This window comes from Pteropus medius, unplaced genomic scaffold (genome assembly GCF_902729225.1).
Source record: "Pteropus medius unplaced genomic scaffold, Ma_sr-lr_union100, whole genome shotgun sequence".
NCBI lineage: Eukaryota > Metazoa > Chordata > Mammalia > Chiroptera > Pteropodidae > Pteropus > Pteropus medius.
The window spans coordinates 11,984-33,763 of NW_024355327.1; the positions used below are offsets into that span (position 1 = coordinate 11,984).

Consider the following 21,780-nt stretch of genomic DNA (forward strand, 5'->3'; position numbering starts at 1 on the left):
ACTCCCTTTGGCCCAATTGTTTTTGGCATCAAAAACTTAGTAAGAAAGTTAACAGATATTTCAATAAAATATTTGTTTTTTAATTTACCATTACAATTGTCATACAATATTATACTAGTTTCAGGTGTACGACATAGTGATTAGACATTTATATAACTTAGAAAGTGATCACTCCAATAAATATAATATCCATCTGACACATACATAGTTATTACAGTATTATTGACTATATTCTCTATGCTGTAGTTTACATTCCCATGACTGTTTTTATAACTGACAATTTGTACATCTAATCCTTTCTCCTTTTTCACCCATCCTTCTCAGTGCCTCCCAACTGCTGACCATCAATTTGTTTTCTGTAGCTGTGAGTTTGTTTTCTTTTTTAGATCCCACATATAAGTGAAATCATCCAGTATTTGTCTTTCTCTGGCTGAGATATTTTACTTAGCATAATGCCCTTTAGGTGCATCCATATTGTTGCAAATGGAAAGATTTCATTCTTTTTTATGGCTGAGTAATATTCTATTGTATATATGAAAATAATGATAAGATGAACTATTACTGAAGTGAAGTGATTAGAAGTGGTTAGGCTGGGCACTAAGACTGGTTCTTTTTAGTTTTCATGAATGAGCAGATAGATGTCAAGAAAAACTAGAAATCTCAAATTAAGAGCAATTGGATCAATGTCAGAGGAATATGTGGTTAATACCCCATTACATGGAGTGCATTATTATTCTATGTAAAACTGTTTCATATAGCTACATGAAAAAGAGGAGAGGATAGAGAGTGGGGGTGGGAAAAGGAAGGAAGAAAGGATGGAAGGAGAGAATTCTGGAAGATTTTGAAAAACATGCCTCTGAAGGCAAAATAAAGCATAGTTTTGAATAAGGTTAACAAATAAGAGGAATACATTCTGTCATGTCTTTGATTAGTAGTCAAAATTGCTAAAAGACACTGTTTTTCTTGGAGTTAGGATATATCCTGCAAAGCAGTTTTCAGCGACATAATTGACATGGAAGATAAGACATGCTTACCATTCTAGGTATAAAGGTTGGAGATATGAACTTAGATATAACTAGGTTTGGTAGCTCTCTGGGGCTCACCAGCTGTGTGATCTTGGACATATTACTTAACTTCTCTGAACCTGAAAAACATGATCTGCAAAATGAGAATAATAACACCCATTCTGAAGAGCTATGGTGAATATGAAAGGTCAAAAGGTATGTGGTTTATTTTACTACAGTGTATAACATGTAGAAAGCTAATATGTTTCCCTCAGGATAAAAAATTCTCTGTTCTTAGAAGAGGTCATAATAGCCAGAATCCTTATTTATCATTTTTCTCCTAGTCCCACAGATATGAACTGTAAGGCTATTTTGTCAGGATACTCTAATCAAATAAGTCCTCATCTGATTGACCTAACAAAAAATACAGAATCACCTTTTGGTGCCTCTTAGCTTTTACATGTCCTCTTTAACCTCTATAAAATATAACAAATTAAGTTTTATATCAGCATTCAACATGGAAAAGGGGAGCAGGGATGGCTTAAAAAAACTAATGAAGCCCAGGAATTCTTCTACAAACTGTATTCTGCAACACACATTCACATGACACTAAGAAAATGCATGTGGACCTGACCCAGTCATTATTAACAGAGGACTCTTAGGATGTATGGTGCCCTTTTGTGATTTTCTTTCTAGATGAATACTGTTTGTGTTGTATATTTTAGAGATTTTATTTATAAGCAAAATATTGGGTGGAAATACTTACATCTGTGTTTGGTGATAGGTGTGAACTATAATATTAAAAGAGATGTTGCTCCTCTGGGTTGAAATCTGATGTACATGTTGATGACTTTTATTTGTAAAACTTTTGTTATCTTCTTTTGCATACCATTGCTACTACAGCATGTGATCATTGTAAGTTGTGCTTCTCTTGCCCAGTTCCCCAAAAGAAACCAGGCAACATCATGGATAGAAAAAAAATCAAACAACTCTGTATAAATTTCTGTTTAGAATTTTACAACATAAATGATTTTCAATTTTTACTCTTCACCGTCTTCTTTCTGACTTACATCTGTACTTTGGGAGGAAACATATTCATTATCTTGGTGGTTGTGGCTGATCCACATCTATATACACCTATGTATTATTTTCTAGACAATTTGGTCTTTCTTGACATTTGATACATGACCACTAATGTTCTCCACATGATGGTGCATCTTCTGTCAGAAAAGAAAAGCATTTTCTATGGACGAAGTGTGGCTCAACTTTTTGCGTTTATTTTCTTTGTAGGATCAGAGTGTGTCTTCCTAGCAGAAATGGCATATGATCATTACATTGCAATCTGTAAGCCCTTAAGGTATTCAGTTATTATGAACAAGTTCTTAGATGGCCAGGTAGCAGCTGCTGAACTTGTGGTTTCCTCAGTTCAATAGTGCACATAGTATTGACATTCTACTTGCCATTCTGTGGCAACAATCAGATTAATTATTTCTACTGTGATGTATCACCTTTGCTGATCTTGTGGGGACACTTTCGTCAATGAACTGGCATTGCTCTCCATTGGGGTATTCATTGGTTGGATCGCTTTTTTGTGTATTGTCCTTTCCTACCTTTACATAATCTCTACCATCTTGAGAATTTACTTCTCAGAGAGGAGACACAAAGACTTTTATACTTATGTACTTCACACCTAATCATTGTCCTTCTCTATTATGGCAGTGCCATTTTCACACATGTACAACTAATCTCAACTTATTCTTTGAAAAAGATAGACTAATCTCAGTATTGTATAGTGTTGTTACTCCCATGTTAAACCCTATAATTCATACATTGAGAAATAAGGACATCAAAGAAGTTGTGAAAGTTGTAGGAAGAAAGTGGCAGCCACCAATTCCCTCTTTTGATATATGTTTCACTTATTTGTGGTTAATAATCTTATATTAGAAAATTAACTTCACCAGCCAGCTGTTTCTACTGATACATAACTATAAGTTGATTGCAATGTTGGGACAGATATTGAATAGTTGACACACTCATCCCTAAGTGTGCATGTTCTTGAGCTTAAGTTAGTCCTGTGCAAGGGCATCGATGTTGTTCTTAGATATTTTCTTCTCATTAATACTGTCCATTCCTGAATTCTCCATCCAAAAGACAGTGCTCCTCTTTCATGAAATATATATTGATGGACAGCATCTCCTGGTACTTTCCTTCCTTACTATATATTGAGGAACGTGACTTTCCCTATGCTTCTCATATGTTTTTATTATATTTCTCTTCTTATTACTTAAGTCATGCTTTTGGCTTTTATTTCTTTATTAGGCTTTTCTTAAAAAAGCATTATTACCAATAGGCTAAGTTCATATGATGCTGATTTTGACAGAGCTATGTGAATCATGATGAAATGATGTTTTATCTCCAGATCTGTTGGCAATTAATTTTCATTTTATCACCTGCTGAATGTCCAGACCAGTTTATCTTCATGTTAGAAAGAAGACAGTCAGTCTCTCAGTCTTGGTTTATATTCCTTACTCCGTCAAAAGGTGGAACATCCTAAAAGAATTTTTCTAGAAATAAGTCCACATGTCAGCTTACTATTTTATAGAGTATCTTAAATTTAGAAATTCTTTTTCTAAAAATTTAGAACACAGAATTAAAGAAAAATATACAGAAAAGTAACAGGTTTTTTTTTTTTTGTGGGAATAAAAATTCTTTGTTGCATAGTAACTACATTTAGAAAAGAGAGTAGGACTTACATACTTTAAAACAATGGTACTGGGGATTTCCAATCAAGATGGCTAAGTAAGTAAACACTGTGCTTGCATCTCTCAAAACCACATCAAAATTGCAACTAAACCTCAGAACAACCATCACTGAGAATTGACTGAAGTCTAGCTGAACAGAAGTTCTACAGCTAAGGAAGAAGCCACATCCAGACTGGTAAGAGGAGCACAGAGACAAGGAACTGGCTGCTCCCACATCTGCATGTGTTAGTTAAAAATTGGGAGGGTTATCTCAACTATGGATCCCAGCCCCACACCGGGCTCCCCAGCCCAGGATTCCAGGGCTGGGAAGATTGTGAAAACAGTGGAGATTGTGGCTGAGTGAGGCAGAGGGCTGCTGGAGTCCCAGGCATTCCTCTTAAAGAGCCTGAGCAGGGACTTATTCAATTATGGACTCACTCACTCTGAGTTCCAGTGCTGGGGCAGCAGCTTGAAAGGTGGCAGGAACATACAGGGTAGAAATAAATTGTCTGGCTTCAAGATGAGGGCTGAAGGGACAGCTTTCTCTCAGACAGAAGTGCTGGCAGAAGTCATTGTTCCTTTGTTAAGTCTTCCCCTCATCCAGCATGAAGACTTAGGCTGGCACCATATCTGAGTCTCCATTAACCTGGCTAACACTATTTGCCCTGCCCTGCCATGGTGATTCCCTGAGACCCTGCTCCACCCAACTTCTGGACCCACCCAAGCAACTTCCAGTGGCTTTTCCATACAAATGGACTGTCTTGGCTCATGCTGTGGGCTTCTCTAAAATCTCTCAGAAGTTCACAAAACCCAAACAAAGAGCACCTGGCCTCGGTGTGCCCAGTATCTCTTGCTGAGCAGCCCCAAGTCTAGCACTGGTGGTAGCTGGCCTCTGTTTAAGGTTTAACCTCTCCCAGGCACCTCCAAGCCCATCAATCTGTGTATTGCTTTGTTGTTCATGCAAGGTGGCCCCAGGCAGGGAACAGGATTCTGTTGAATTTGGTCTGTGGTGGGACGCCTTCCAGAAGGCCCCAGAGTCAGCATGCCTGGTGGCCATCTTCTGACAGAGTTGAAGACCTACCCTGCAGCCTTTGAGGATGGCACACCCAAAGGGCAGACTGAGCAGGAAATAGAGCCCTGCTAAAGCAAATCCTGCTCAATAGGGTCAGCCCCTGCACAACAGCTCCTCCACTATAGTCACAGCCAGTCTTTATTAACCAATAAACCTGTGGATCAATCCCTCTCACTGACGTGCAAACAGCAACCAAGACTCAACTACAACAGGAGGCACACACAAACCACACAAGGAACATACCTGGAACACCTAGTTCAGGTGACCAGGGAAATTGTACCACTGAGCCCCCCAGGACACCTACTACATAAAGCCACTCTACTAAAACCAGAAGACATAGCACCTCTACCTAACACATAGAAACAAACACAGGAAGCGGCCAAAATGTGGAGATAAACATGTCCCACATGAATGAATAGAAAAAAACTCCAGAAAAAGAACTAAACAAAATGGAGACAAGCAATCTACCAGATGCAGAGTTCAAAACACTGTTTATAAGGATGCTCAATGAACTTAGGGGAAGAGTAGAGGAACTCAGTGAGAACTTGAACAGATAGAAAACACAAAAATGGAGAGAGAAAACATAAAAAAGAACCAGTCAGAAATGAAGAATACAATAACTGAAATAAAGAATACATTAGAGAGAATAAACAGTAGATTAGATGAAGTGGAGTATTGAATCAGCAATTTGGAAGATAAGATAGCAGAAAACACCCAATATAATAGCAAAAAGAAAAAGGAATTCAAACATATAAGGTTAATTTAAGAGGCCTCTGGGATAACTAAAAGCATACCAACATTTGCATCATCAGGGCACCAGAAGGAGAAGAGAGAGAAAGGAATTGAAAACCTATTTGAAGTAATAATGATGGAAAACTTTCCTAACCTGGTGAGAGAAATAGACATACAAGCTCAGGAAGCACAGAGAGTCCCAGCAAGATGAACCCAAAGAGACCCACACCAAGACACATCATAATTTAAATACCAAAGGTTTAAGACAAAGAGAGAATCTTAAAAGCACCAAGAGAAAAGCAGTTAGTTACCTATAAGGGAATTGCCATAAGACCGTTAGCGAATTTCTCGACAGAAACTTTGCAGGCTAGAAGGGATTGACACAAAATATTCACTGATTAAAAGCAAGGACCTACAACAACTTTACCCAGCAAAGCTATCATTTAGAATCGAAGGACAGATAAAGAGTATCCCAGATAAGAAAAAGCTAAAAGAGTTCATCACCATTAAACCAGTATCACAGGAAATGTTAAAGGGCTTCTTTATGAAGAAAGGGGAAAAAAACAACATAAACATAAATAATAAAATGGCCATAACTACATACCTATCAGTAACCACTTTAAATGTAAATGAATCATATGCTCTAATCAAAAGACATAGGGTAGCTTAATGGATAAGAAAACAAGATCCATACATATGCTGCTGTCTACAACAATCCCACTTTAGATCGAAAGACACATGGACTGAAAGTGAAAGGGTGGAAAAAGATATTTCATGCAAAATGAAACAAAAAATAATCTGGGCTAGCAATACTTTTATTACTTCTTTGTTTTGTTGATGGTTTCTTTTGCTGGGCAGAAGATTTTCGGTTTGATATAGTCCTATTTATTTATTTTTGTTTACTTTGCTTTCCTTGGAAATCAAATATTTACTTTTCGGGGTGCTCGAATAGCTTTTCCTTGCCTTCTGTTTAAGTTTTATAGCCGAATGTAGCAGAAGAGATAGAATGAGTTTGTTTATGCCATCATATTGGGAATTAGAACCTGTATTTTGAAAATTGATTAACATTAAGTGAAACAAAATAGTCAGTGCTTATTTCTTCCAGGTGAAATTGGCAAGAGAAAAATTCTGAGATGTACTAAATTAAATTACAGCAGGCTGGAGGGTGGGAGGAAGAGACAAGGGAACTTAATCAGTTAACAGCTGCTGGACAAAACCAAGAAAAGACTGTTCACATTCTTGAATGTATGTTGAAACTTTGAAGCAACTTCCAGGCAGCTATTTTCTATCCCAGAACATTCTCTTCACTTTTTCCTGCCTCCTTATCTATGTCCCATGTAAATTCTTTAAAAACAATGTACGTATTTATTTCCCAAACTCATTGTATAAAAAAAAAATCTCATCAACCCAAACACAGTGGTCAAGTTTGTCTTCTTCACCAAGCCCTGCTGCTAGTGGTTTTGACTACATGCCCTAGTATCTGGTCCTCTCTCTAGCTAACATGTGGTTCAATAAACTCTTTCTTTCAGGACTTTGGCTTCAAAGTTTTTTGTTTAATGCAGTTTTACACCCTGTTTTCAACCCTGTTAGTATTGGAAAAGATTGACTATAACAGCAATTACATATGGGTGTAGAAATAGCTGTGAGGTGGTAGAAGCACCACCAGACTTTAGATCAGAAGACTTGAGAGTGAAATTAGACATTACTGTTATACCAGGGTGCTCTTAGTCAAGACCATTATGGTTTTCTTAATTTTAATGTTGTTTTCTGTAAAATGAACATAATTTTAAAAAACATAAATGCAAAAGTAACTTTTGAAATAAATAAGTGTACAAAACAACACGTTGTTATTTGGGTGGCAGAATGATGAGAGCCAACATTTCTTGCATGTTTATTATGTGCAACACTAATGTGATTGGTATATATTAACCTATTTGATATTCACAACAGCCACATGAGACAATTAAATTTTTTTTTTTTACAGATAAACAAGCCATAGAATTGCTAACTAGCATTCCTAAGGTCACATATGAATGATTGGTGGGCCATTGTTCAAACTCAAACAATTTGAATTTAAAAGTTGTATTATAAACTGATATGTATACTACATTGAGAATTAACAGCATAGTATATTATTTTCATGGAAAAGTAAAAAGAATGAGGAATCAAGTCAGTCTATTTGAAGTATTTCATTAGAAAATTCCAGCTCACTTAAACACAAAACAAGAATTTGAAATTTTGGAGTTTGATTTCTTTCTGCTAACATAGAGATGAGGTAACTAGAATAACTATGGAAGTTCCTACAGTATTTATTTTCTCTCTGAGACTCCAGATTATGGCAGTCATTAATTTGTACTAAAGACGTGTGCTCCCCAAGACCTGTACCAGGAAACAGTCCATTCTTTTCGCACAGAGCAAGCAACAGCTGCTTAAAGCCATCATTTTGGTTTCTAAGCAATTAAAAATGGTCTCCTTGGCAACTGGTTGTTATCAAGCGAGTTCTTGTTTTGTTTTACCAAGGTCGCTTGGCGGCTCATTAGAAAGCTTACAGATAATTGTATTATTAATGTTATAAATGTTTTCACTAAGTCAATAAGTACATAATTATTTAAGTGCCTCAAGATTATTTTCTCTGAAAACAAGATGATTCATAAGGGCATACACATTAAATACTTTTAAGGTTGTCTCCAGAGATGCTAGCTTTGTTAGGCAGTCACTTTTTACTTTTCCATGAAAATAATATACTATGCTGTTAATTCTATCTCAATTTTGCCTCATAGTTTTGATGATTACACTTTTTAATTCCTGGAAGAGGCCTCTGCAGGCAGGCCACTTAACAAATAACGAGATGAACTTTCTTCAAAGTTTAAGGCCTCCTCAGAGAAAAAGAGGTAAGTAACTGCAGACAAAACACCACTCAGTGTAAAGTAGAAAGAGTCATTACTATAGAAAAAGGAAAACACTTTATGAAACCTGAGGGTGTTTACTTTTTCTCTAAGAGCCACTAGCTCCAGAATGAATGAGAACTGACCTGAGGGTGTTTACTTTTTCTCTAAGAGCCACTAGCTCCAGAATGAATGAGAACTGAAGCCATGTTAATATCAACACTATTCATGCAACCATTCATTCGCTTATTCACTTACTTCATTCAATTAGTTATTCTAAAATATTGGATCATTGTTATAATGGCATTTCTTATTAAGAATTCTAATTAAATCACAAATTGAATAATAATTCAGGTAACAGATAACTGTTAAGAATGTGCCTCATCTTGTAACATGAAAGCATTTTCTCTACTTTTATATTTATATTGCAGCATTTTAAGTTTTAATCAGTTTTATACTGAAATTTCATGTTTTTGTATAGTTTATTAGTATTTGTGAAACATGGTATAGATTTTTTATATCTGAATACAATTTACTGTTAGGTATATAGTCTTATGCCTGATATTTGTTACTAAATTATTCATAATTCTTTCCATTTAGCTTTAAAAGCTATATGCATATTATAAATGTATACATATATAATGCTATATACAGATTACAGACATATATATATGTATAGATGAATTTAATAAATTTGTGTATTTGGAGTATTTTATTAGATTATTCCAGCTCATGAAACATGTATCATCACAATTAAGAACCTACAAGAAGTGAGATTTTGAGTAAGGGAAGAATAAATTTATTTATTTAATTATATCGAGGTGACATTGGTTAATATTATTATATAGGTTTCAAGTGTACAATGCAATAATACATCATATCTATATTGCACTGTGTGTTTACCACCTGAAGTCAAATCTTCTGTCACCATATATTTAACCCCCTTTACCCTTACTTCTTCCTGCCCCCTTTCCTCTGGTAACAACTAAACTGTTGTCTGTCTATGAGTTTTTGTTTGTCTTTTTCATTTGTTCCTTCAATTTTATATCCCACAGATAAGTGAAATCATATGGTTCTCAATTTTTTTCTGTCGGACTTATTTCTCTTAGCATGATAATCTCAAGATCCATTCACATTGTAAATGGCAGTATTTCATTTTTTCTTATGGCTGAGTAATATTCCATGGTATATATATACCACTCTTCTTTATCCAATTGTCTATTGAAGGGTATATCTTTCGTTTCCATGTCTTGGACTCTGTGAATAAATGCTGCTATAAACATTTGGGTGCATATATCTTTACAGATAAATGTTTTCAAATTTTGGGGATAAATATCCAGAAGAGAAATTGCTGGGTCATATAGTAATTTTATTCTAATTTTTTTGAGGAATCTCCATACTATTTTCCATAGCGACTGTACCAATTTACATTCCCAATGTCTGAGGGTTTCTTTTTCTCCAAAACCTCTCCAAAGCTTCTCATTACTTGTCTTGTTAATGATAGCCATTCTTACAGGTGTGAGGTGGTCTTTCACTGTTGTTTTGATTTGCATTTCTCTAAAAGCTAGTGAAGTTGAGCATCTTTTCATATGTCTGTTGGTCATTTGTATGTCTTCTTGGGAGAAATGTCTGTTTAGGTCCTCTGCCCATTTTTTAATTGGATTGTTTATTGTTGAATTACACGAGTTCTTTATATATTTTGGATATTAGTCCTTTATCAAAGACATTGTTTCCAAATATCTTCTCCCATTCAGTTGGTTGCCTCTTTGTCTTGATGATCATTTCTTTTGCTCTGCAGAAGCTTTTTAGTTTGATATAGTTCCATTCACTTATATTTGCTCTTACTTCTCTTGCCTTTGAGGTCAAATTCATAAAGTCCTCTCAAATCCAAGGTCCATGAGTTTAGTACTTATGTTTTCTTTCATGCAATTTATTGTTTCAGGTCTTATATTTAGGTCTTTTATTCCTACTGAGTTAATTTTGGTATATGGTGCCAGATAGCAATTTAGTTTCATTCTTTTACATGTGGCTTTCCAATTTTCCCAGCACCATTTATTGAAGAGGCTTACTTTTCACCATCGTATGCTTTTAGCTCCTTAGTCAAAAATTATTTGCCCATATGTATGGGGTTTCTTTCTGGACTTTCAACTCTGTTCCATTGTTCTATGTGTCTGTTTTTCTGTCTACCATGCTGTTTTGATTATTGTCACTTTGTAGTATAATTTGAACACAGGCAGTGTGATACCTTTGGCCTTGTTCTTTTTTCTCAGGATTGCTTTGGCTATTCGGGAGTCTTTTGTGACTCCATATAAATATTTTGTCCTAATTTTAAAAAATATGCCATTGGTATTTTGATGGGGATTGCATTAAATCTGTACATTGATTTGAGTAGTATGACCATTTTAACTATGTCGATTTTTCCAATCCTTGAACGTGGAATATCTTTCAATTTTTTTGTGTCTTTTTCAACTTTTTAAAATAATGCCTTGTAGTTTTCAGTGTATAGGTCCTTCGCATGCTTTGTTAGGTTTATTTATACCTATGTTTTTTTTTTGTTACAATTGCAAGAGGAATTGTTTTTTCATTTCTTTATTTAAAATTTCATTCATAGTGTTATGAATTTTTGTAAGTGGATTTCGTATTCTGAAACTTTACTGTATTTGTTTATTGTTTCTAATAGTTTTTTGGTGGAGTCATTAGGGTTTTCTATATTAAGAATCATGTCATCTGCAAAAAGTGACAATTTGACTTCTTCATTCCCAATTTTATTATTTTTTTCTTGCCTGATTGCCTTTTATTTTTTTCTCTTGCCTGATTGCTCTAGATAGGACTTCCAACACTATATTGAGTAAGAGTGGTGAGAGCAAATAACTCTCTCTTGTTCCTGATCTTAGGGGGAATGTTTTTAGTTTTTCACCAGTAGGTATAACGCTAGCTGAGGGCTTTTCATATATGGCCTTAATTATGTTAAGATACTGTTCTTCTACAGCCACTTTATTAAGTGTTTTAATCATAAATAATTGCCGCATCTTCTGAAATGCTTTTTCTGCATCTCTTGATATAACCAAATAAATTTTATCCTTTATTTTATTTATTTTGTGTGTTACATTATTCACTTTGCCTATGTTAAACCATCCCTGTGCCCCGTGAATGAAGCCCACTTGATCATGATATATAATCTTTTTTAAAATAACTTTTTTTATTTGATTTTTTTAGTGATGATATTGGTTAACGAAATCTGGTAAATTTCAACTATACCTTTTAGCAGGAAGGCATATATATATATTTCAATTGTGTGCTCACCTCTCATAGTTAGATTTCTTTCTATCACCACATATTTGACCCCTTTTACCCTGTCTACCTCCCCCTCCCCCTCCTCCTGTCCCACATTTCTATCAACAAGTACCTCAAATGGAAAAGGATTAAGTGCTCCAACCAAAAGATAGAGTGATTGAATGGATAAGAAAACAAGACCTTTACATATGCTGCCTACGAGAGACTCACTTCAGATTAAAAGACACACAGACTAAAAGGAAGGGGATAGAAAAAGATATTGCCTTGATGGACCTAGAGGGTATTGAGCTGAATGAAATGGGTCGGATAGAGAAAGACAAATATCGCATGATTTCATGTACATGTGAATTCTTAAGAACAAAATAAACAACAACAATAACAAAAATAGTAATAAAATCATAGATACAGAGAATATTTTAAGGGCTACTAGATGTGAGGTGCATTGGGCAGATTGAGAAAAAAGGCAAAGGGATTAAGAGGTACTGATGGATAGTTGCAGAATAGACATGGAGATGTAGAGTGTAGCATGGTTAATAATGTTGTAATAAATATGTAAAGGGGAAGATGGGTACTAATTTTAATGGGCTGATTGCTTTGTGAGTTACATGGATCTCTGATCACTATGCTGTATAACTGAAACTGGTATATTATTGTATGCCAACTATAACTGAAAAAACTCACTGAATTGTATAAAGTAAATAAAGCAACTAATTGTCTATTATATTTCAATAAAACTGGAAAAAAAGATGATTTCATACCTGCTCTTTTCTAACACTTCCAAAAAACTGAATAAGAAAAAATACTTTCTAACTCATTTCATGAAGCAATATTACTTTGATATTCAAACCTGTTAAAGATAGCACAAAATAAGGAAACTATAGACCAAGATCTCTGATAAACACAGATGCAAAAATCCTAAACAAATATTAGCAAATTGAATACAACAATACATTTAAAAAATTATACGTCATGATCAAGTGGGCTTCATTCCAGGGGCACAATGATGGTTTAACATACAGAAATCAAATATTGGGATATGCCACATAAACAAAATAAAACATAAAAATCATATGATTATATCAATAGTTGCAGAAAAAGCATTTGACAAGATATAGTATACATTTGTAATCAATATACTTAATAAATAGGATATAGAAAAAAATATCTCAATGTAATAAAGGCCATATACCAGAAACCCTCAGCTAACATCATACTTAATGGTGAAAAATTAAAAATCTTCCTTCTAAGGTCAGGAACAAGACAAGGATGGCCGCACTCACCACTGTTATTCAATATAGTGTTGGAAGTCCTAGCTAGAGCAATCAGATGAAAAAATAAAATAAAGGCATTTAAATTGAGAATGATGAAGTCAAATTGTCACTTTTTGCAAATGACATGATTCTTTATACAGAAAACCCTAGGATTCCACTAAAAAACTTTCAGAAACAATAAACAAATATGGTAAGGTAGCAGAATACAGAATCAATGTACAAAACTCCATTGCATTCCTATGCACCAACAATAAAATTTCAGAAAAAGAAATGAAAAAAAAAAACCAATTCTTTTTGCAATTGCAGCAAAAATAATTAAATACCTGGGAACATGAAGGACCTATACACTGAAAACTATAAGACCTTATTAAAAAAATTGAAGAAGACGCAAAGAAATGGGAAGATATCCCATGTTTATTGGATTGGAAGAATCAACATAGTTAAAATGGCCACATTACTCAAAGCATATACAGATTTGATGCAATCCTCATCAAAATCCCAATGACATCTTTTTATGAAATAGAACAAAAAGTCATCAGATTTGTATGGAATTACAAAGACCCCAAACAGCCAAAGCAATCCTGAGTTAAAAGAACAGGACCAGAAGTATCACACTGCCTGAGTTCAAATTATACTACAAAGCGACAATAATGGCAACAGCGTGATATTCACAGAAAAACAGACACACAGAACAATGGAACAGAATTGAGAGCCAAGAAATCAACGCCCATATATATGGTCAAATAATTTTTGACAAATTAGCCAAAAACATACAATGAAGACAAGAAAGGCTCTTCCATAATGGTGTTGGGAGAGTTGGACAGCCCCATGCAAAAGTATGAAACTAGACTGCTTGCTATCTATCACTGTTCACCAAAATTAACTCAAAATGGATTAAAGATTTAACTACAAGACCTGAAACTATAAATTGCATAAAAGAAACATAGGTATTAAACTCACGAACTTGGATTTAGAGAAGATTTTATGAATTTGGCCTCAAAAGCAAGAGAAGTAAAAGCACAGCAAAAGAAACCATTAACAAAACAAAGAGGCAACTAACTCAATGGGAGATGATATTTGCAAACAACACCTCTGATAAAGAGCTAATATCTAGAATATAAAAAGAATTCATACAACTCAATGACAGAAAAACAAAATCCAATTTAAAAATGGGCAGAGGATCTGAACAGACACTTCTCCCAAGAAGATATACAAATGGCCAACAGACATATGAAAAGATGCTCAACATCACTAGCTATTAGGGAAATGCAAATCAAAACCACAACGAGAGACCACCTCACACTCGTAAGAATGGCTATCATTAACAAGATAAGTTATTATGTGTTGAAGAGGTTGTGAGGAAGAAGGAACCCTCACACACTGCTGGTGGGAATTTAAATTGGTACGCTCAATATGGAAAACAGCATGAAGGGTTCTAAAAAAATTAAGAATAAAATTACCATATGACCCAGCAATCCCTTTTCTGGATATTTACCCCCCAAATTTGAAAACATTTATCTGTAAAGACATATGCACTCTGATGTTCATTGCAGCATTATTCACAGTGGCCAAGATATGGAAATAACCAAAGTGTCCTTCAATAGATGATTGGATTAAGAAGATGTGGTTCATATATACAATGGAATTTTACTCAGCCGTAAGAAAAGATGAAATACTGCCATTTATGACAATATGGATGAATCTCGAGATTATCATGCTAAGCAAAATAAGTCAGGCAGAAAATTTGAGAACCATATGATTTCACTCATATGTTGGGTATAAAACTGAAAGCAATGAATGAATAAGACAAATCAACAGAAACTCATGGACACGAATAACAGTTTAGTGTTTACCAGAGGGAAGTGAGGAGAGGGGATAGTAGATAAGGGTAAAGGGGGTCAAATATATAATGATGGAAGGAAATTTTACTTTCGGTGTGAACAAACAATGCAATATACATATGACATATTATTGAATTGTACACTTGAAACCTATATAATTTTATTAACAAATGTCACCTCCCAAAATTTAATAAAGTAAGATATTAAGAAGGTAAGAAAGAAATTAGAAGCAAGAAACAAGAAAAAAGAGAGAAAAAAGAAAAAAGAAGGAAAGAAAGAAAAAGAAAGTGAGCATTAAAGAGAGGGAAAGAAGAAAGAAAGAAAATAGCATATACTGGCTTGTTTGTAAATAACAGAAATTTATCATCAAATGGGAGACTGGAAAAATTAAGATTAAGGCACTAGCAGATATGATGTTTGATGAGGGCTTCCTGCTTCTTAGACAGCTATGTTTTCATTGTGTGCTCACATGGCAGAAAAGGAAGTGAGCTCTCTGGGCTTTAAAAAAAAATTTTTTTTTATAAGTGTTCTACCCTCATGAACTAATCATCTCCCAAAGGTCCCACATAGAAATAAGGGGATTAAGTTTCAACATATGAGGTGTGACATCAGAAGCATGGTAGTATAAGGAGTCCCTTTGAGCTCTCACCCTGAAACTGTAACAAGTTGAACAGCTATAATCCAATGTAAGATTCCCAGCTTAACACACAGACACTTCTGAGAGACCTGTGCATCAAAGCATCTGAAGTGAGCTAATCAGACAAGCAAGGGAGGAGAAAAGGGAGAGGAGTGAAGATGGGTGCTGTGGAGGCAGCCCAGAGCTCCCTGCTGGACTCAGAGAGAGGGGATGAATCAGGTTATAGCATCCACTCTCTGTAGCCACGACCATTCCTGCTTGAGTGATCAGCATACACTAAAGTGGCAGAACTCAGTAATCAGGGCAGAGATGAAATACATGGGTGCAACTGCTGTGTTCTGGCAACTGCCATTGCCAGGCAGAAAGTGGAGTCACAGAGCCTGGCCACCTTCCTCCACCTTCTCAGAGCTAGCAGCAGGCCCCAGGGGAAACTGCAGCAGCGAATCTCAGGCAAGAGACCAGGGAATCTGCTGCCCTGGCAACTGAGGAAACAGCTTCTGAGTGGCAGACGCACACTGCAGCTGGTCCCAGTAACAGGGGTGGAGATAAAGACCAGGCAGCTGAGGCCCGGTGGTCGCTATTACTGGGAGTAAAACAGCCACAGGCACACTGGCAGCCTCTCCCAACCCACCCCACTCCCAACCATTGAGGCTGATTCTGGCAGAGGCACATGGGATACTGCAGGCTGAGCAACACTGCACTTGGCCACTAGGGCAGCACAGGGACTTCAGGGCCTCTCCAGGGTTCAGAACCCCATTGCTCACCACATTCTTCTATGGGGGTGGAGCCCTGGGACTGAGGCGACCCGGTCAAGGAGGAGACACACAGCTCCCGAGGGAATAATGGGCGTTTTATTTGCCACACATCAGAGATTCTGGAGGCCTGGATAGTGCTAGAGGTTTGTGCGTCACCTACTGGAAAATACAAGAAAAAAGTATCAACCTGCTTAAGTTTCAACATGAATTTTGGGAGGACACAAACGTTCAGTCTATAGCATTTGGTTAGTCCAACGCAATAATCAAAAATTATGGTAAGAGTAGGAATTCTTTGTTTGTTTGTTTCTGACATTATTGGAAATTTCCTAGTGAACTTCTAATAAACAGCAGATACTAGACTTGGAAACAAATGTTTTTACCTTATTAAATATGCTTCTCTACTGTTCTTTCTATATCACAAAATATTTTCTATTTAATGACTTACTAATATATACAAAATTTACAAATGTAATATTTAATAAATTTACTTTTTTAGTATTACTTTCAGGAATATTAAAAAGATTTCTTCCTTAATCATATTTTCAACATTACTCTATATTGATTTGCCCGCTTGATAGTATATGTACTATAATTCATTTAATTGTGTATTTAAACATATAAACTTCTAAAATATTAGGGAGCGTTTATGCAGAAATGTTAATTATATTTATAAAATAAAAAATCAAACTTTTAATTTTATATCTATAAATAGATATAAAATTGATATATCTAGAACATTAAACATGACTCAAAATATACCCCTAGGGTTTTGGGGACATATCTGGAACAGTCGTTTGCATTAGCACTAAATTTCTTTGAGGACCTGTTTTTGTTTAAAAATATATGCAACTTCCACGACACAAAATATTCATGTTTGTTGCAATACAAAACAGTACTTTCAATGTTCAATTATTATGAAATTTATCTAGACTTTTAAGTAAAACTAAAAATCCAAGAAAATGTAGCATTTTTTTTAGGAAACCAATTTTATTTTTACTGTAATATCAAATTTACGGCTTTGCATAATAAAATGCTGATATGAACTGCACAAAAATAAATAAAACTTGATCATTCAGGCTTATATTTCATGGGTGAAAAGTCTAGCTTTCATTTTGATTTATTGTCTTTTGACTTCTTTCTATAATCATTTATACTTAATCCACGTTTCTCTAATTGAGATATCAATAAAAATTTAGTGACTTCAAATACCCTCTGAGAAGTACAACATATATAACCTCTAAGAAGCACATCATTTTAATAGAATAAATTAATACTGTAAACATGTTTTCTTAATAATAGAATGTATTTTATATTTTATATCATTTTGATATGAGGTTCTATAACAATAAATTGTAAGTTGTTAGAAATGATATGATCAAATTTATTTTTAATGTTTAGAATCTTTTTCCAGATTGCATTAAAACTGAGGAAATAGACTCTCTTTCTCTTGTATAACCAAGGGCCATCCTTTTTCCAAAAGCTTTTTTCATGTTTCTGCTTTACCTGCCTTGCAACTGGGCCACAGAAAGTGAAGTGAAAGCTTTACTTCATTGGCTGGAAATAGAGCTTTGCGTTGTTCTTTCTAAAAGTAGGAAAGGGTTGCAGTGGTCCTTGGGGAGAAGAAAGAGGCAATTCTAGATCCAATTATGTTGGATGTATTTACTGAACATTTATCAGGTCCAAAGTATGACAGAGAAATCAGATGAAATATGAGAAGTTACAAATATGAATATTACATAGGCTTAGGAAGAAGTTATAGTGAAAGACAATGTACATGGTGAAGTGTTCAAATAGGACCATTTGAGGAGAGAGTACCAATTCAGTTGGAGTTAATGAATTTAATTTGTTTAAAAGACAAATTTTAAATGCAGTTAAACATGTTGAGTAGGAAAAGACCAATATTTTATCTTTTGGAGGAGATTTTATGCATGTTTTGTATTATATCCTCTCTCCAATATTTGCAATTCTAAATTTTCATAATTTCTGACCAAGTGTTGAACTCTAGTAATCACTAATGTTCCCAGTCATATAACAACTTATTTCCTATCCTGGAATTCACACCATCACTGTATTTATTTCCCCAAATTAAGGAATTCAATGAACACACTGAAGGATTTTCAGAAAATTGTTCATGTTTGTCAAGACCTTAGAGCATATCTTATTAAGGGACTATGATCCATTATTTTGAAATAGCTACAAGGAACTAAAATAAGTAAAAATGATTAAATGTATTTATGGAAAAATTGTACTTTGGAAAGGATAATTTTGTAAAGAAAGCTTGAGTATGTGTATTGAAAGGGAGAGAATGACAGAAATTGTATTGATGACTCAGAACGAATGATTAGTTCATTTTTTTATAAATCATCAAATAGAAAATAAGGTAGAACTCTATGAAGTTAGAATTAAAATTTTATTATTTAGATTTGTTTTATGAAAAACATAGCTACAATATTAAATATTAAATTTAGTATCATTTGAGAAAAATACTTTTACACACCTTTGAATTAAGGCAAGTGTTAGTATTCCTATCTGGTGGCAAAGAAACTATAGTTAAAGGTGATGAATGGTTTTCCCCCAAAGGCTTATACATCACTCTGTTGATGGGGCCTCATATACCTATTAATAAAGTATGATATTCAATTTGCATTTTAGGCAATAACATTGAATTCTTGCCCTCCATTTAGTTACCTTTGACTAATATGTTATTTGTGAGACAGTTTATAGCCAGGAGCCATAAAACTTAAAAAAATTATTAAATTTATTGGGTGACATTGGCTAATAAGATACTATAGGTTTCAAGTGTACAATTCTATAATCATTATTTGTATATTGCATTGTGTATTCACCACCTAGTCAACTCTCCTTCCACCACCATATATTTGACCTCTTCTACCACCCTTACTCCCCTTTCCCTCTGGTATCCATCATAGTATTGTCTGTGTTTGTGAGTTTTTGTTCATTTGTCTTATTTCTTTATTTTTTGTTTTTTGTTTTATATCTCACATATAAGTGAAATCATATGGTTCTTGACTTTTTCTATCTGACTTATTTCACTTAGCATGATATTCTCATGAAGATGTGGTACATACCTACAATGGAATATACTCAGCCATAAGAAAAGATGAAATACTGCCATTTGAGACAATGTGGATGGATCTTGAGAATATCACGTAAAACTTTTTTCCCCCCTCCCCACCACTTCCACCTCTGACCTATGGATGTCTCCCTCTTATTAAGAACTGGATCTTTGAAGGCAGGGCATCTCCCCCTACATGCCCAGGGCCTGGCAACCCCAGTGCACTCAGGGGCCCCAGCTCCACCTGGGATGTGAACCCAGGACCTTCTGCATGTAGAGCAGTTGTGCTAACCATTACACTATGGAGCCATCCCCACAAAACTTTTTTTTTTTTTTTAAACTAATAGATCAACTAAAACTTTGAATGATATTCTCATATAATATTCTCATAACCTCCACATTGAAGTAGGACTAATTTAGTTAAGTGGTGAAGGAAGCTACCTTGTCAAACTCTCGAATCATTGTTTTCCTGAGTTAGAACATTTTTCACCTTAGGTTTTTCCACCACTGTTCATTGTCAAAAGCATCTCACTGTTTTCTCTTTTCCTCAAGATTAAGTTTTATTTGTATTGACATGACCTCATTGTTGTTTACATAAAAGCATAAGATTAAGATTTTTGGCAAAATAATTTTTATTTAAAGTCACTGTCTCTAAGTTTTTTCATCGATTTCCCTTTACATATTTCTATCTTATAAACTTTTGACCTTCCTAAATGTCTCTTGAGTTCACTTGCCTCTTGGGCTTTAAAAAAGCCTTTGGTGGATGACACAATGGGACATTGCATGTTGGAAGATAACTAAATGCTGTCAATATATGTCGATTAGAGTTAATTCAGATTAGTAGTTGTATGTTTTTTGAGAAGATGAAATCATTTCTAATTTACTTTGGATTTATTTAGGAATAATTTATGCCAAATATACTATCCTTTCTAAATAGTTTTTTCTCTAGCTATTACAACATTTTTCTCTCCTGAAACCAAGTTAACTAGTGGTTAAGGTTAGAGAGAAAAGTGACATGACTTGGTAGGATTCACTATTGTAAAACAGGTAGAGATCACCAAGAGTTGATTGTTTGTTTCTTGGTTCTGTTCCAATTGTGAAGTTTATGACACTTAATATACTGTTATCTCATCACTTCTATGTCTGACATCTTTGAAAAGCAAACACATTCATCCTTGCTTCTCAGGTATTCTTTTCAGAGATCATCTTGTCTTGACCCAAAACTCCTTAGTCAGTGTCTTTCTCAGGGCAGCCTTCACATCCTTGTTCCTCAATGTGTAGATAAATGCATTGAGTATAGGTGTGATAATTCCATAAAAGAGAGCCATAATCTTCCCTCTGTCATGAGAATAACTAGAGGGAGGCTGCACATACATACTGATGGCTGTAAAGTAGAAGAGGAAAATCACCAGCAAATGTGAAACACAGGTATTAAAGGCCTTCCAGCGACTTTCAGTTGAGTGGATTCTCATTACTGCCCGAGCAATGAGCACATAAATGCCCAAGATGAGGGTGAGTGGTACCAGAAGTAGTAAAGCCCCTAGCACATTGAGCTCAGACTCATTCACATGAATATCAGTATAGGCTAGTTTCAAAAGAGCAAGAACTTCACAGAAGAAATGATCTATCACCCTCTGTCCACATCTTGGGACCAACACTGTGAGAGTGGACTGGACAAGGGAGTTAGCAAAATCACTAATCCAGGTCCCAGCAGACATATGGATACAGCGTCTCTGGTTCATGATGACTGGATAGTGAAGGGGCTTGCAAATAGCAATATAATGGTTGAAGACCATGATAGCTAGAAGTATAGATTCAGTAGACCCCAAGGCCAAGAAAATATAGAGTTGAGCAACACAACCACCATAGCTAATGATTTTTTCTGGTCCCCTAAGATTGAGTAGCATCTGTGGAACAGTACTGGTAGTATAGCAGAGATCCAGAAGGGATAGATTTGAGACAAAAAAGTACACGAGACTATCAAGCTGGGGATCCAGGCAAGAAACTAGGATAATGGAGATATTACCAAATAGGGCAAAGATGTAGGCAACCAGAAAGAGAACAAGGAGTGGTGTCTCCAGCCATGAATGGTCAGAGAATCCCAATAAGATAAAATCATCTAGTGAGCTCTGATTGTTGATCCACATATTGGCACTAATAGGTGGAATTCCAGATGAGACTTCTAAACACCCACTGCTAGGGATGGGCATCAATGGTAAAAGGAAGCCGCTGAGAATTAGAAATCAGAGGTGCTGAGATGAAATTCTTATTTTTGCTGTAACCTACAACTATATCTTGATTATGGTAAAATGTCGAGTCAACATCGTCACAGTAATATTGAGAAATTATTGAGAAAATAATAAAGAGAAGATCAGCAAAGTACTTTGGATATTTTGCTTACTTAATGAGCGTCTCTTATTAGCTACTCACTCCTTTCAGATTTTGATGTCTTCTCTTCTAAAAGGTTTCAAT

At 35.1% G+C, this 21,780-nt stretch overlaps 2 protein-coding genes across 2 annotated transcripts; one reads left to right on the forward strand and one right to left on the reverse strand.

Annotated features, from left to right (window-relative positions):
- The first annotated feature begins 1,153 nt into the window (after nucleotides 1-1,153).
- On the forward strand, nucleotides 1,154-2,948 carry LOC120599511 (olfactory receptor 5V1). The gene is given in 6 exon segments (XM_078120681.1): nucleotides 1,154-1,220; nucleotides 2,016-2,396; nucleotides 2,399-2,519; nucleotides 2,521-2,680; nucleotides 2,683-2,764; nucleotides 2,767-2,948. Coding segments are annotated over 6 exon segments (993 nt in total).
- Nucleotides 2,949-20,510: 17,562 nt separating this feature from the next.
- On the reverse strand, nucleotides 20,511-21,455 carry LOC120599533 (olfactory receptor 2B6-like). Its single transcript, XM_039858629.1, has one exon. It carries the CDS (start codon nucleotides 21,453-21,455, stop codon nucleotides 20,511-20,513), a length of 945 nt encoding a protein of 314 aa, XP_039714563.1.
- Between the last annotated feature and the right edge of the window lie 325 nt (nucleotides 21,456-21,780).